The following is a 14,629-nucleotide window of genomic DNA, read 5'->3' on the forward strand; positions in this document are numbered from 1 at the left end:
GATGTGTGAAGAGTGCTTCAGGATGTAACAGTGTTGTTAATTTTTTATAAAAACCTGATTGGCAAAGTATGGACTCTTTATAGTGCTTTGTAATGAGATGAGGAGTGATGTGAAAGTCATCTTTCCATGACTAATCATCTCACAGCAAAGATTGTAAAAGACTGTTGAGTTTAAAGATGAGTGAAACTTTAAAAATTTTTAAATTTTTATTTCTTTCTTTATTTTTGCTTTTTAGGGCCGCACCTGCTGCATATGGAGGTTCCCAGGCCAGGGGTCCAATCGGAGCTGTAGCTGCCAGCCTACACCACAGCCACAGTAATGCAGGATCTGAGCCACGTCTGCGACCTACACCACAGCTCACGGCAACACTGGATCCTTAACCCACTGAGTGAAGCCAGGGATCAAACTTGTGTCCTCGTGGGTGCTAGTCAGATTTGTTAACTGCTGAGCCACAATGGGAACTCTAAAACATTTTTTAAATGAAAACAATATGTCAAATTTGCTGACCCTTTTTGTATGATAAGTGACTGTGTAATGATTCTCCCTAGTACATTGGAAAATCACACAATCAACCAACCAATGGGACACTCTTACTCCATCCTTTCAAAGTAAAGGTGATGTTTTTACAATGAGTGAGAAGGTAGTTGCTTTTTAAAAGTCAGAGATCAAAATACAGAGTGTTTTTCAAATCACTGCTTGGAAATGTTTCTTTTATCATGTAATGATTGTTGGCAAAGATGTGTGTATCTTAGGAAGAATTTACTATCTGTATTTTGAAGTTTAACAGTATTTTCTACACTGTTGAAAAATCTTCCAAATAGTTTCATTTGATTTTGAAACCAATTGTTAAAAATGTTAAAACACAGTATATTTTCATTAATTGCAAGAACAGTTAATTGACATGAAGGAAGATGGAAATTTATTAGCCAAAGTTAAAAAAAAAAAAACAACTTCTGATGATTGAAGAAGGTATTGCAAAAAGTGATTTAGTCAGTACAACAAATGATGTATTTCTTTAATTTCAATCTTTGCATTTTTATAATTATCCCTTTCTGAACTACACAGCCATTACAGTTAAGTACTGAAATAAGCAGAACTTAGGACCTGACATTTCAGTTACTGAATTATAAGTGATTTAAGTCACTATGTAAATAACAATGTACATAGTTTTATTTATTTTCATTATTATCTTTGCTCCACTAAAGCTGTTACTAAGTTTTTATGAGAGTGAAAAGATCTATGCAATTAATATATAAGATATGAAACTTTTAAAATTCTTATAATCTTTTATTCTTTTTTAAATCCCTATTTTATGTTTGTTTTATACTGGATAGAACATACTACTAAAATTGTATATTTATAATACATATGCATATATTGGAGGATCATACTAATATTTTGCTTGTTTGTCCGAGGAGTTTTCACTGATCACTCATGGTCTGGCAAACTGTATTGCTAGCAGAAATTATTTATCCTAGAAGTCTAAATCATTATTTTATAGATTGTAAATCAGCACATGGTTTCTAACTTGTGAGCCTTTGTTTTTTTAATGTTAAGCTTTGATAAATGAAGTTTACCTTTAGTCTAAATTCTAAAATAGTGGTTCTCAAATGTAGAGCAGCCATCGGTGTCCACTTACTAGAAATGTAAATTTTCAGGCCCTATCCCAGACCTACTGTTAACCAGAAATGCTGGTTAACAAGCTTACCCGGCAATTCTAATGCTCAATATTCTAATGAGAACCACAGGCCTAACTGGCTTGGATGCATGGGTCATCCTTTCTTGTTTCTTCCCACTTCTTATTGTATCTGAGAGTTTTTTCAGATTTATAGTATGCCTCAGTCTTAGCTTGGATTTTTGTTCATTTCTGAGATTTTCTTCTCACCTCCTTTTCTAATTCTTTTCCCTTCTTCCTATTTTGGAAAATTTTTCATTAAGGCTATTCTCACCAAAGGGGTAGTGTTTTGATTCTTAAAATTTGGATGCCACAGCCAGGATGACAAATACCATGTTAAAGGGGATATTTTTAATATTTTAAATTAATTTTTTAACTACTTCTTGTCAGACTCAAATATGTCTGTGATATCTATACCCTCTTGTTTTCAAATTTTATAGTCTCAAAATAGCTTTCCACCAACTAAAAATTTAAAATATATGCCTCAAAGTATGAATCACCTAGATTAGCAGTTATTGAATTTTGTCTCATTTTTATCTCTCTTCTATACACACACATCCACCTCCCCACACTGTCATTGTGGTTTTTTTTTTTTTTGGCTGAACCAAATTTGAAATTTTGAAATTGTATACATCAATATCTGTTACTCCCAAATGCTTTACTCTTAAGAGTAAAGATCAAAGTACCTTTTAACAGGGCTAGTACAGAATTGTTTTGAAAGACCAATTTATAACAAATGCTAAACCCATTATTAAAGCTCTTAAATATTTTCAAGATCTTTCTATAAATATCTTAATGAGGAAAAGGTATAGGCCTCAAGGTGTAAATGTATAAATGAATCCTCCAGCCCTTCTCAACCAAAGTTTTTTATCTGAAGTACAGAACAGAGAGGCTGATTTGGGTGACTGTTTTTTCATATCCCAAGGATGATGCATAACCAGTACCAATCCTGATGAATAAGGGAGAAGTAATTTATTATATACAAAGGGTGTATTAGAATGTTCTCTCTGGGGACCCAGGTTAATTGGGCTTTGTATGTGGCAGTTCTTTTCTTTTTCCTTTTTTTGTTTTGTTTTTTGTTTTTTTAGGGCTGCACTTGGGGCATATGGAAGTTCCCAGGCTAGGGGCTGAATCAGAGCTTTAGCTGCTCTTCTACGCCACAGCCACAGGAACACCAAATCTGAGCTGAGTCTGCCACCTACACTGCAGCTCATGGCAACGCCAGATCTTTAACCCACTGAGCAAGGCCAGGGATTGAACCCACTTCCTCGTGGATACTAGTCAGTTTCGTAACCTGCTGAGCCACAATAGGAGCTCCCAACATGGTAATTCTTAAAAGGATTTTGCTTTGACTAGATTGTAATGTTTATACAAATAACATTTTTTCTTTTTTCTTTTTTTTTTAGATTACAGGTCCACCAGGTTGTGGGAAAACTCAGTTTTGTATAATGATGAGTATTTTGGCTACATTACCTATTGACATGGGAGGATTAGAAGGAGCTGTTGTATACATTGACACAGAGTCAGCATTTAGTGCTGAAAGGTAGGAGATTTTATTTTTGTCCATTATAATGCTTATTTTTGTAACATATATAGCATATAACATATATAGACAAGTTAACATTTACTTTTTATTTTTGAGAATATGGAATGTTAGATATTATTTTAAATAAATTTTCCTTTTATCATTTATTTATTTTTTTCTTTTTTGGCTGTCCCCATAGCATATGTAAGTTCCCAGGCCAGGGACTGAATCCCAGCCAGAGCTATGACCTATGCCACCGTTGTGGCAATGCCAGGTTCTTAACCCATTGTACCACATCAAGAACTCCCCACTCCCCTTTTTTTTTCTTTCTTTTGGAGTTTTCCTTTTAAAATTGACACAGGAAGCAGTTTCTTTTTGTCTTTTCTTACTGATTTAAGTGGGGTTTCTGGATAAGATGTGTTTTGCAGAAAGAAAGAAACAAGTTTAAGAAATAGAGGAAGGAATGTAAGTAGAAAATGGAGAAGAGAGAAAATTAATAAGAAATACAAAAGATAAGCTGCTTTGTAAATAATTTCTAGTTGGTAGTAAAGTATTAGTGAGTGGAAAAATTGTAATTTTCAAAACTTTTTTTTTTTCACCTTTTTAGTGCCACATTCACAACACATGGAAGTTCCCAGGCTAGGGGTTGAATTGGAGCTGCAGCTGCCGGCCGGCACCACAGCCACAGGAACGTGGGATCTGAGCCATGTCTGTGACCTATACCACAGCTCACGGCAACACTAAATCCTTTAACCCACTGAGCAAGGCCAGGGATTGAACCCACGTCCTTATGGATACTAGTTGGGTTTGTAACCCACTGAGCCACAACAGGAACTCCTGAAAACATTTTTTGATTGAAAAATATTTTAATTTTTGAAATAGTGTGGTTTAAAAGCAAGGGACACACTGATAATAAGTATATACCTGCTTAGAAAGACCTCCTTACTCTGGCAAGGCCTGTTACGGTTCTGTGAGAAAGGCACTTGGTTATTTGTGTAATTCTCTACACCTGAAGATAAGTCTGGCCCTGTCTTCCCCTGCTCTGATTGACATTCATAAACAGGAGTGCTTTTTACATCTGGAGACAGTTTCAGTTCTGTTTTCTTAGCCAAGTTACAGTATAGGCATAATCTTTTGGGTCTTCCTCTAATTATGTCACAGTGAATCTTGCTCATTTCTCAACTACAAAGATCAAAGTATATCACCTGACCAGATGAATTCCAAATGGATTATTTTGCCTAGAGCTTATTTGCTTTGTTCTACATCTTTCTGTTTTTGGGTTTTTCTTTTTTTGTCTTTTTAGGGCCGCACCCGTGGCATATGGAGGTTCCCAGGCGAGGGGTCTCATTGGAGCTACAGCTGCTGGCCTATACCACAGCCACAGCAATGCCAGATCCAAGCCTTCTCTGCAACCTACACCACAGCTCATGGCAGTGCTGGATCCTTAACCCACTGAGTGAGGCCAGGGGTCGAACCCGCAACCTCATGGTTCCTAGTTGGATTTGTTTCTCCTGCGCCATGACGGAAAGTCCCTGTTCTACATCTCTTGATTATCTGTTCTTTCTAAGTGTATGCCACTAGTATGTTAGCTCTTTGAGTTTGTGTTACATCTTTGTATCTTCAAAGCCAAATCCAGAAACAGACACATACCAACTGCTCAGAAAATGTATGATAAAAGAAGGAATTGTCAGGTATTGCTCTCAGATCATGAAATCCAGATACCATTTCCCATAAAAGGATCACTCCTGGGGGAGTGGCTGATTCTGGCTATGGAGCAGGAGCAAGAAGTTTTTTTTTGTTTTCTGTGTTTTTTTTTTTTTTTTTTTTAAGTCAAAGGTGAAAGATTTATTCACTCCAAAGATAAACAGAGTATTAGAAAGTTTTAAGTTGAGTCTGCAACACCTTATCAGATAGCAAGAAAGCTATCAAAGCCTACTTTAAAGGAGTGTCAGAAGGACTCAGGAGTCAACCTGAAGAGCTCCCACTGGCCAAAGATGAAACAAATTGAGAACCAATATGATAATAATGTAATAGACATGGATTAAAATACACAAGTCTATGATATTTAAGAAATGAAAAGCAACAAATTGATGACCATTGGAAAATTCCAGAGAAGCAACCTACTGTTTTGAAAATGAGTTAAATGCTTGATTTCCTTTTTTTAATCTCCCTTTTTTTTATATGAACTGGATTACTGAGTAATAAATGTCTTTTTATAGAAGTATTCCATAATAAATGAAGAAGGAATGATAGAATATCACCAAATTATAAATGCCAATAATCTAATGGATCTGGGCATGGAATATTGTGATATAAAAAGAAAGATATATTGTGTCATCATCCTGGTTCCTGGCAAAAGAAATTCCAGAACAATCCTCTGGAATTTCCTGAGTGACAGCGCTTAGAGGAGCATCATTTTTTTTGTAATTAACCCCTTTCAACCATAGCTGAGTTTATGCTAATGAGATGGCTCTCGGTGGGTCCCTAGAGTGCAGCTAATGGGAGCTGGTTGCCAGAGGAACCAGTCATGTCATTATAGGTTTGAACTTTCAGCTCTACCTCCCCAACCTCTGAAGAGGGAAGAAGGACTAGAAATGGCTCAACCAGCCATTCCATTTAATCAGTCATGCTCCTGGAATGGAGTTGCCACAGAAACCTCTAACCAATAGAGCTTGGAGAGCTTCTGGGTTGGTGAACACACAGAGGTGCTGTGAAGGTGCTGCTCCTCATTTGTAGTTGATTGGTCTCAAGTACCAGAGGCTTGGAACTCAGGATGAACGTCTGAAGTGGGGCAGTCTTGTGGGTCTGAGCCTTTAACCTGTGGGGTCTGACTTAACTCCTAGTAGTGTCAGGATTGAATTGACTTATGGGACACCCAGTTGGTGTCCACAGGGAATCAAATAATTGCTTAGTATAGAAAACCCACCCATTTGGCCTCAGAAGTGTTATGAATAAAAAGAGTTCATGAACAGAAAAGGCTGCTAGCATCATGAAAAGGCAACCAGTCACTGTGGCACTTCCTGATGGAAGAATAATCAAACCTGAAAGTAGTCAAGCCTTCAGATCCAATGACCAGTTTACAACATATACAGAGAAGAGAGGAACACGTGGAATTACACCAGAGGGATGCAATCAGAAAATCCAAACTGCGAGAGACAACACACCAAACAACAAATAATTTGCAGGATAAGAAAAAAAAAATGAGTTAGAGGAGAAACCTTTGGATTAAAAGAGACTTAAAAGGTATATTGCTGTCATCACATTGTACACCTTACACTTAAACTTACACAATGTTATAGGTCAATTATATCTCAGTAAAGCAGGAGGTAAAAGACATATTGATCAATTGTAATGTGTTGAACTTATCTGGATCTTAAATAGTTAAAAAAAGGGGGGGGAGGAGTTCCTGTCGTGGCTCAGTGGTTAACGAATCCGACTAGGAACCAAGAGGTTGTGGGTTCGATCCCTGGCCTCGCTCAGTGGGTTAAGGATCCAGCATTGCTGTGAACTATGGTGTAGGTTGCAGAGGAGGCTTGGATCTGGCGTTGCTGTGGCTGTGGTGTAGGCTAGCAGCTGTAGCTCCAATTCAACCCCTAGCCTGGGAATCTCCATATGCCACGGATGCAAACCTAGAAAAGACACACACATACAAAAAATAAAATAAATTTTTAAAAAATGAAAAAAAAAGCAGCATAAGCATGTGAGACCACTGGAAATCAGAATACTAAAATGTATTTGATACTAAAGCTGATACAGACACTGGAAATTTGAACACAAGTATATTTGATGCTAAAGCTGGTAAAGATATTGGTTCACTCAGGCTGTCCAAGTGAAAGGTTCTCTTTAAAATGCCCATGACTATCTTTCAATTGATAAGACAGGAAAGTATTAAATAGCCAATTAGGAAATAAATAGCTAATGGGTAAATAGCTCTTACAAAGTCCTAGGGAATTTGCTTAAAGAATTGAAGGATTAAGTTTATTCTGATAACAGCCATTCAATTCACTGTAATTGGATTCTTGCTTTTTTTGCACCACTTACAAAACTGAGTTTAGGATGTTCTTCTTAAACTGTTGCATTTTTTCATTGTTAGCAGTATTATAGTTCAGAGTAGGTTAAAAACCCTATCAGTGAATTAGGTAAAACCCAGGAGGTGGGGACTGGTTTACATTTTCCAAATTAATTTGTGGAGATTTTTCCTCGTTTTTCTTTGTCTTTGCATTTAGTCTAATTGTCTGCTTTTTGCATTCTCTGTATTTATTATTTTCCTTCATCTCTTTTCCTGCCTGTGTGCATATTACTTAGTATTTACATCAGAGGCAGGATGGAAAGTAGAGTGGCAAAATTTTAATCCCTTTTGTTGGAATTATGTTGCATAATTTATGAGGAACTATTATGAAAGCCCTTTGAAGATGAGTTGAAATTTATATTGTTTTTACTTTTCTAGTCTGTTCTTCCCAAGACTTGAAAAGGGTGGTCATCTGGTGCTAGGGTCAGGTGGTAACAAAAGTACCTGTGCCCTTTTGTACAGATGCCAGACTTGGGTGTTTTTGTACTGCCTTCTGGAGTTTGCCATGGCAGGTCAGAGAATGGAGCTGGCTCTGTACTGCCTGATCATATTTCATTTGCACTACTGCAAAACTGCTTGATCCCTGTTTGGAGTTTTTGGGGAAGTTTGGTCAATCATGTAGGAAAACTTTCTCTTGCAAGCAACTGAATACTTAAAAAACAGTGGCTTAAGTAACAAGAGGTTAGTTTTTTCCCCATGACAAGAAGACCTGAGTAGGTGGCTGTTGACACTGGTTCTGCTTCTCAGTGATGACAGAGTCCTAGGGCTCATACATTTTAGGCATTATATCCATTCTGTGCTAAAGTCAGTGTGAAGAGAAAGAGCCCATTATGTCTTTTACCAGGAAAATCTACTTTTTTCAGAATACCCACTTCCTCCTCTCTGCCAGTTTTCTTTTCATGCTCTGGAATCATTATGCAAATTTCTCACTTGGTCACCCCTACATGCAAGGGAGGATGGAAAAGTAAGGGGAAAAGACTGTTGTAACAAGCATGATGGGGCTGGTTAACATTACTGCCTGAGTGAAATTGGGGTTCCCGTAGCAAGGAAGAAGTGGGAATGGATATCCATAGGTAATTATCAGTGTCTGCTATGACGAGGATAGTTTCTGGACTTAGAAAAGAGAGAAAGCAGGAAGTTCCCGTCGTGGCTCAGTGGAAATGAATCTGACTAGTATCCATGAGGACACAGGTTTGATTCCCGGCCTCACTCAGTGGGTTAAGGAGCTGTTTAAGGTGCCGTGAGCTGTGGTGTAGTTTGCTGGCGAGGCTTGGATCCCATGTTGCTGTGGCTGTGGTGTAGGCCAGTAGCTGCAGCTCCAATTGGACCCTTAGCCTGGGAACCTCCATATGCCTTGGGTGCGGCCCTAAAAAGACAAAAGACAAAAAAAAAAAAAAAAAAAAGAAATGGACATTCTTGTGTTGTCATGAAATCGGAAGAGCTTTTAAAACTAGGAAGAAAGATACAGTCCAACAGGGAAGGAAGACATTAATCAAATAATCACAAAATGTAGAATTATAATTATTATAACTAAGTATACAAAGGAGAGGTGTATGTTGTGTTGGTACCATGTGGAAGCAATGGCCAAGCTTAGATCTGAAAGAAGTTTGGTACTTCGTATTCATGTCACATCTGAGGGTGCCAAATACTCTACAGCTGGTACCCTTTAATTATACCAAACTACCTAGTCTTCCTCTTTCTGAACCAGTGTGTCAGGAGAGAGGCATGCAGTGCTATGGCCACCGTGACTGTGGCTGATTCTGGAGAGAATACCTTGTGTGGTCTTAGGACCATTTACCTATTTGCTAGTTGGTACAAATCCAGGATCATTGACCCAGGGGGCAAACAATAGAGGAGATAAATTCCCTTTTATCATTTTTTGAAGTTCCCTTTTATCATTTTTTGAGATGGTTTTATGAGTCTGAGTAGATTTTCCTCCCAGTCCCGGCTGCCCTATCATTTTTGAATCTAGGTGAGTTAGTGGTGAGGGATATTCTGAAGAGTTTCTATGATAGATAATGAAAATTAGTCATAAGTACTTATAATTACTAAAGCAAAACTTTGAAATATTCTGGAATCTGTGAGGAACTAATAGATTCATGTTATTATGTGTGGTAGTACCCCAGTGTTGAGCAAGTACATATTGAATTAATGAACAGGAAAGTATTACATGTGTATAAGAAGTTTTGATAAACCATAAACGGGAGTTCCCGTTGTGGCTCAGTGGTTAACAAATCCTACTAGGAACCATGAGGTTGCAGGTTCGATCCCTGGCCTTGCTCAGTGGGTTAAGGATCCGGCGTTGCTGTGAGCTGTGATGTAGGTTTCAGACGTGGCTTGGATCCTGCGTTGCTGTGGCTCTGGCGTAGGCTGGTGGCTACAGCTCCGATTAGACCCCTAGCCTGGGAACCTCCATATGCTGCGGGAGGTGCCCAAGAAATGCCAAAAAAAAAAAAAAAAAAAAGACAAAAACAAAACAAAACAAAAAACCATAAACGTACGTTTCGGCACATTTATGATGCTATATTTCACCTAAATTTTTCCAAAAAAAGTTTGATCACACCAGCCCTGATCATAGATTTACCATTTTACTAAATCAAATTTTTTTTTTTTTTTTTTTTTTGCTTTTTAGGGCTGTACTTGTGGCATATGGTAGTTCCCAGGCTAGGGGTCTAATAGGAGGTGCAGTTGCTGTCCTATGCCATAGCCACAGCCACAGCCACAGCCACGCCAGATCTGAGCCGCATCTGTGACCTACACCACAGTTCATGGTAACGCTGGATCCTTACCCACTGAGCGAGGCCAGGGATCGAACCTGAAACCTCATGGTTCACAGTCAGATTTTCCACTTAAAAAAAAACAAAACAAAACACTCAGACCTAAAGATCTTACGTGGTCTTGGCCCCTGGCTAGCTCTCTGACCTTACTTCTTTTCATTCTGCCTCTTGGTTCCTGTGTTCCAGCCACTTGTTATTCTTGCAACACACCAGGCGTCTTCCTACATCTGGACTTTCGCACTTGCTATAATTCTTTCTTCCTGTGTGCTATTTCACTAGATAGCCTCATGGTTCATTTTCTTATCTCCCTTAAACCTTTGCTCAAATATCACCTAATAAAGAGAGGCTTTTTTAGATCACCCTCCATAAAATAGCAATTATTTCAGTCTGTCAAAATCTGTTCCTTATTTATCCTGATTCACTTTTCTTTAAAGCACTTGTTATCTGACATATGATATATGTTTATTTGTTTGTCTTCCTCAGTAGAGTGTAAGTTTCATGAAGGAAGGATGTTTTGTTTTGTTGTTGCTCACTGCCATATCCTTAACATCTAGAATGGTGCCTGGCACATAGTAGATCCTCAAATATTTGTTGAATGAATGAATCTTTTTTTTTAAAGTTTTTTATTTTTTCTATTATAGTTGATTTACAATGTTCTGTCAATTCTGCACAGCAAAGTGACCTAGTCATTCATATGTGTATATATATATATGTATAATATATATGTTTATTCTTTATATAAATATAATATATATGTATATTCTTTTTCTCACATTATCCTCCATCATGTTCCATCACATATAGTATATATGTATATATATTATATATATGTATAATATATATGTACTATATATGTTTATTCTTTATATACATATGTAATATATATATGTATATTCTTTTTCTCACATTATCCTCCATCATGTTCCATCTCAAGTGACTAGATATTTATTTATTTATTTATTTATTTATTTTGTCTTTTTGCCATTTCTTGGGGCACTTCTGCGGCATATGGAGGTTCCCAGGCTAGGGGTCAAACCGGAGCTGTAGCCACCAGCCTACACCAGAGCCACAGCAACATGGGATCTGAGCCACGTCTGCAACCTACACCACAGCTCACGGCAACGCCGGATCGGTAACCCACTGAGCAAGGCCAGGGATCGAACCCGCAACCTCACGGTTCCTAGTCAGATTCGTTAACCACTGATCCACAATGGTAATGACAAGTGACTAGATATAATTCCCTGTGCTATACAGCAGGATCTCATTGCCTATTCACTCCAAATGTAATAGTTTGACTCGAATGCATCTTAAATGTATCTTTTTTAAAGGAATAGTTTTTATGAAAACTATGTCCACTAGATGGCATTGCTTTCAAATTTTATGTAATTAATGTGTGGGAGCAAAAGATAGGATCTTTTGCTTGCTGTAAACAAAAATGGTCTTTATGATGAGATTGGCATAAGAAATTGCTAAGATTAATGGAGGCATATAGAATACTACACTTGCATTGGGTTTCTGATTTATATATTTTCAGATACTTTTCCTAAAATAAAAATCATTTGGAGAAACTTATAGAAAATGACAGCATATTTGGTATGTAAATAACCACTTGATACAAGTATTTAGCAGATAACCACGAATAAGGTTAGTTCATGTCCACACATTGACCACCTTCCTTCGGAGGGGCCGTAATGGAATGTGAGAGCGGTAATAAGTTCCAGAGCCTTTCACCACTCAAGCCTCAGTTGAAATCCAGCCTGGTGTTAGAGGCAGAAAATTATTATTGTCTGTCAGCTGTGCTGATGTTGCTGCCAGTGAGTTAGGTACACTCAGTCTGCTTCCTGAACCAACTGGGTATCTTCTGTGTTTTCTGGCAGATGTTTCCGTACTGATCCTATTAAACATCTGTAGGTTTCAAGTGTCAGAGCTTTTTAGCTGACTTCTTTGACTCGCACTAAACTCAGCGAATAGTTGTCCTAATGAGGAAATTTACATATTTCCCCAAAACTCTCAAAATTTGCCTGTTCTGCTGTTGTCAATGTCATCTCATTTCTTCCAGCTTTCATCACTTACCTCATTTCCTCTTTTTTTCCCAGTCCCTGTGCCTCCCTCTCAAGTACTTCTAAGTGGACATTTGATCCATTTTGTTGTCACTCCTCACACAGCTTTTAGTGCTGTTCCTTACTCCTAAAGCAATTTTTTCCTCTTCCTGTTCAAGCTAATGATGCTTTTTCTTTCTTTCTTTTTCTTGCTTTTTTTTTTTAGGGCCACTCCTGTGGCATATGGAAGTTCCTAGTCTAGGGGGTCGAATAGGAGCTGCAGCTGCCAGCCTACACTACAGACATAGCAACTCGGGATCTGAGCAGTGTCTGTGACCTACGCCACAGCTCACGGCAACGCCGGATCCATAACCCACTGAGTGAGGTCAGGGATTGAACCTGCAACCTCATGGTTCCTAGTCAGATTTGTTTCTGCTGCGCCACAATGGGAACTCCAGATTGTTCAAAATACTTTTTAAGGAATGTTATTAACTAGTTTTATTTTTTTCTTTTCCTATTTTAGATTTTTCTCTTTCATTTCTGATGTTAGCATATGTAAGGTACTTATGTCTTTAATATTCTCAGCCTCTTCTTGGAACTCATTGACTATATAGAAATGAAAACCTAGGAGTTCCCAATGTGGCTCAGTGGTTAACGAACCCGACTAGGATCCATGAAGATGCGGGTTTGATCCCTGACCTTGATCAGTGGGTTAAGGATCCAGTGTTGCCACGAGCTGTGCTGTAGGTCGCAGATGTGGTTGGGATCCGGCATCGCTGTGGCTGTGGCTGTGGCCAGCAGCTGTAGCTCCGATTTGATCCCTAGTCTGGGAACCTCCATATGCCCTAGGTGCGGCCCTAAAATAGCAAAAAAAGAAAAAAGAAATGAAAATCTATTCTTTTATTCTTTTGTGTCATTAAATGGAACATAAAATATAGGATGTTTTTAGTATTATAGTCCTTCCTCCTGGTTACCCTTGGGTGATTAAGTGTCATTTTAAATAGGAGATAGTTACACTCACAGATTTACATTTTTAGGAGTTCTCTGGTGGCTTAGCAGGTTAGGGATCCAGCATTGTCACTGCTATGGCTTGGGCCGCTGCTCTGGCATGGGTTTGATGCCTGGGCTGGGAACTTCCACATGCCATGGGTTATAGAAAAGAAAAAGGTTTACATTTTTAAACTAAAAATATTTGTAATTTCTACTACCACTCCATGTCTTGCATTATTAATGACGATAGTGATGTCTGTTTCAACTTATCACTCTCTAATGTTCAGCCTACTCCATGCATTAGATCTAACTTTGAGGTCAGAATGCAGTGTTTAGAAAATAATTTTTGCATACTAACAGAATATTAGACAGTATCCATTGCTTAGAGGACAATTTCCTGTTTACCAGGGAACTATTTGATAGCATTTGTTTTGTATGTATTAAGTTTTAATTGAGAAGTCCTGTTTTTCTGGTCTGAAACATGAAGATTTACAGATATCTGATTATTAGAATGATAATATTCTATATTTGTTCACATATATTTCATTTGTGACAGTGAAAGCATTTTTCTTATTTACTAAACATATAGGTGCTAGTCAAATTGTCATTCAGCCTCAGAGACATTGCTTGCTCAATAAAGCCCTTGCTCTTAAAGCCCTTGCTGGGCTCATGCTCTGACTGGTAATCTCTTTTTAAAGGAGGGCTTACATTTGAAAATTGTATGTGAAGCCATTTTGCTTATACCTGCTCTACTGATAAGGTTTTTTTTTTCTCATGTTACTTATGGCTTATGCGTTTCCTCGGTAAAATTCATTAGAGGTTCAGCAGTATGGCCTTAATTATTGACCTTTTTTTTTTTCTCTTTTTAGGGCCACATATGTGGCATATGGAAGTTCCCAGGCTAGGGGGTTGAATGGCGCTGCAGCTGCCAGCCTACACCATAGCCATCCCAGTGTGGGATCCAAGCTGTGTCTGTGACCTACACCACAGCTCACGGCTACTCTGGATCCTTAACCCAGTGAGCAAGGTCAGGGATTGAACCCGCATGCTCATGGATACTAGTCGGGTTTGTAACCTGCTGAGCCACAACAGGAACTCTCTTGACTTCTTTTTTTTAATTTTTTTTTTTATTTTCCCACTGTACAGCAAGGGGGTCAGGTTATCCTTACATGTATACATTACAATTACATTTTTCCCCCAGCCTTTCTTCTGTTGCAACATGAGTATCTAGACAAAGTTCTCAATGCTATTCAGCAGGATCTCCTTGTAAATCTATTCTAAGTTGTGTCTGATAAGCCCAAGCTCCCTATCCCTCCCACTCCCTCCCCTTGACTTCTTATTTATTTAAATTGTTAAAATACACTTTTTAAAGATTACGTTCCATTTATAGTTATTACAAAATATTTGCTGTATTCCATGTGTTGTACAATACATCCTTGAGCCTGTCTTGCAGCCTCCAACAGTTCAATAGCTCCCACTCCCTGACCTGTATGTTGCCCCCCCCACCCCCAGTCTACTAGTTTTTTCTCTATATTTCTGACTCTGCTTTTTTGT

General features: G+C 38.2%; 1 protein-coding gene across 5 annotated transcripts in view; it reads left to right on the top strand.

Annotated features, from left to right (window-relative positions):
* RAD51B (RAD51 paralog B) overlaps positions 1-14,629 on the top strand; it is a 760,911-nt gene that overhangs the window by 27,141 nt on the left and 719,141 nt on the right. For all 5 annotated transcript variants that reach the window (XM_047797790.1, XM_047797794.1, XM_047797793.1 and 2 more), the window contains exon 5: positions 3,082-3,218. In XM_047797790.1, the coding sequence (XP_047653746.1) occupies positions 3,082-3,218 (137 nt within the window). The remainder of the gene's footprint in view (positions 1-3,081; positions 3,219-14,629) is intronic.

This window comes from Phacochoerus africanus, chromosome 9 (genome assembly GCF_016906955.1).
Source record: "Phacochoerus africanus isolate WHEZ1 chromosome 9, ROS_Pafr_v1, whole genome shotgun sequence".
NCBI classification, from domain to species: Eukaryota; Metazoa; Chordata; class Mammalia; order Artiodactyla; family Suidae; genus Phacochoerus; species Phacochoerus africanus.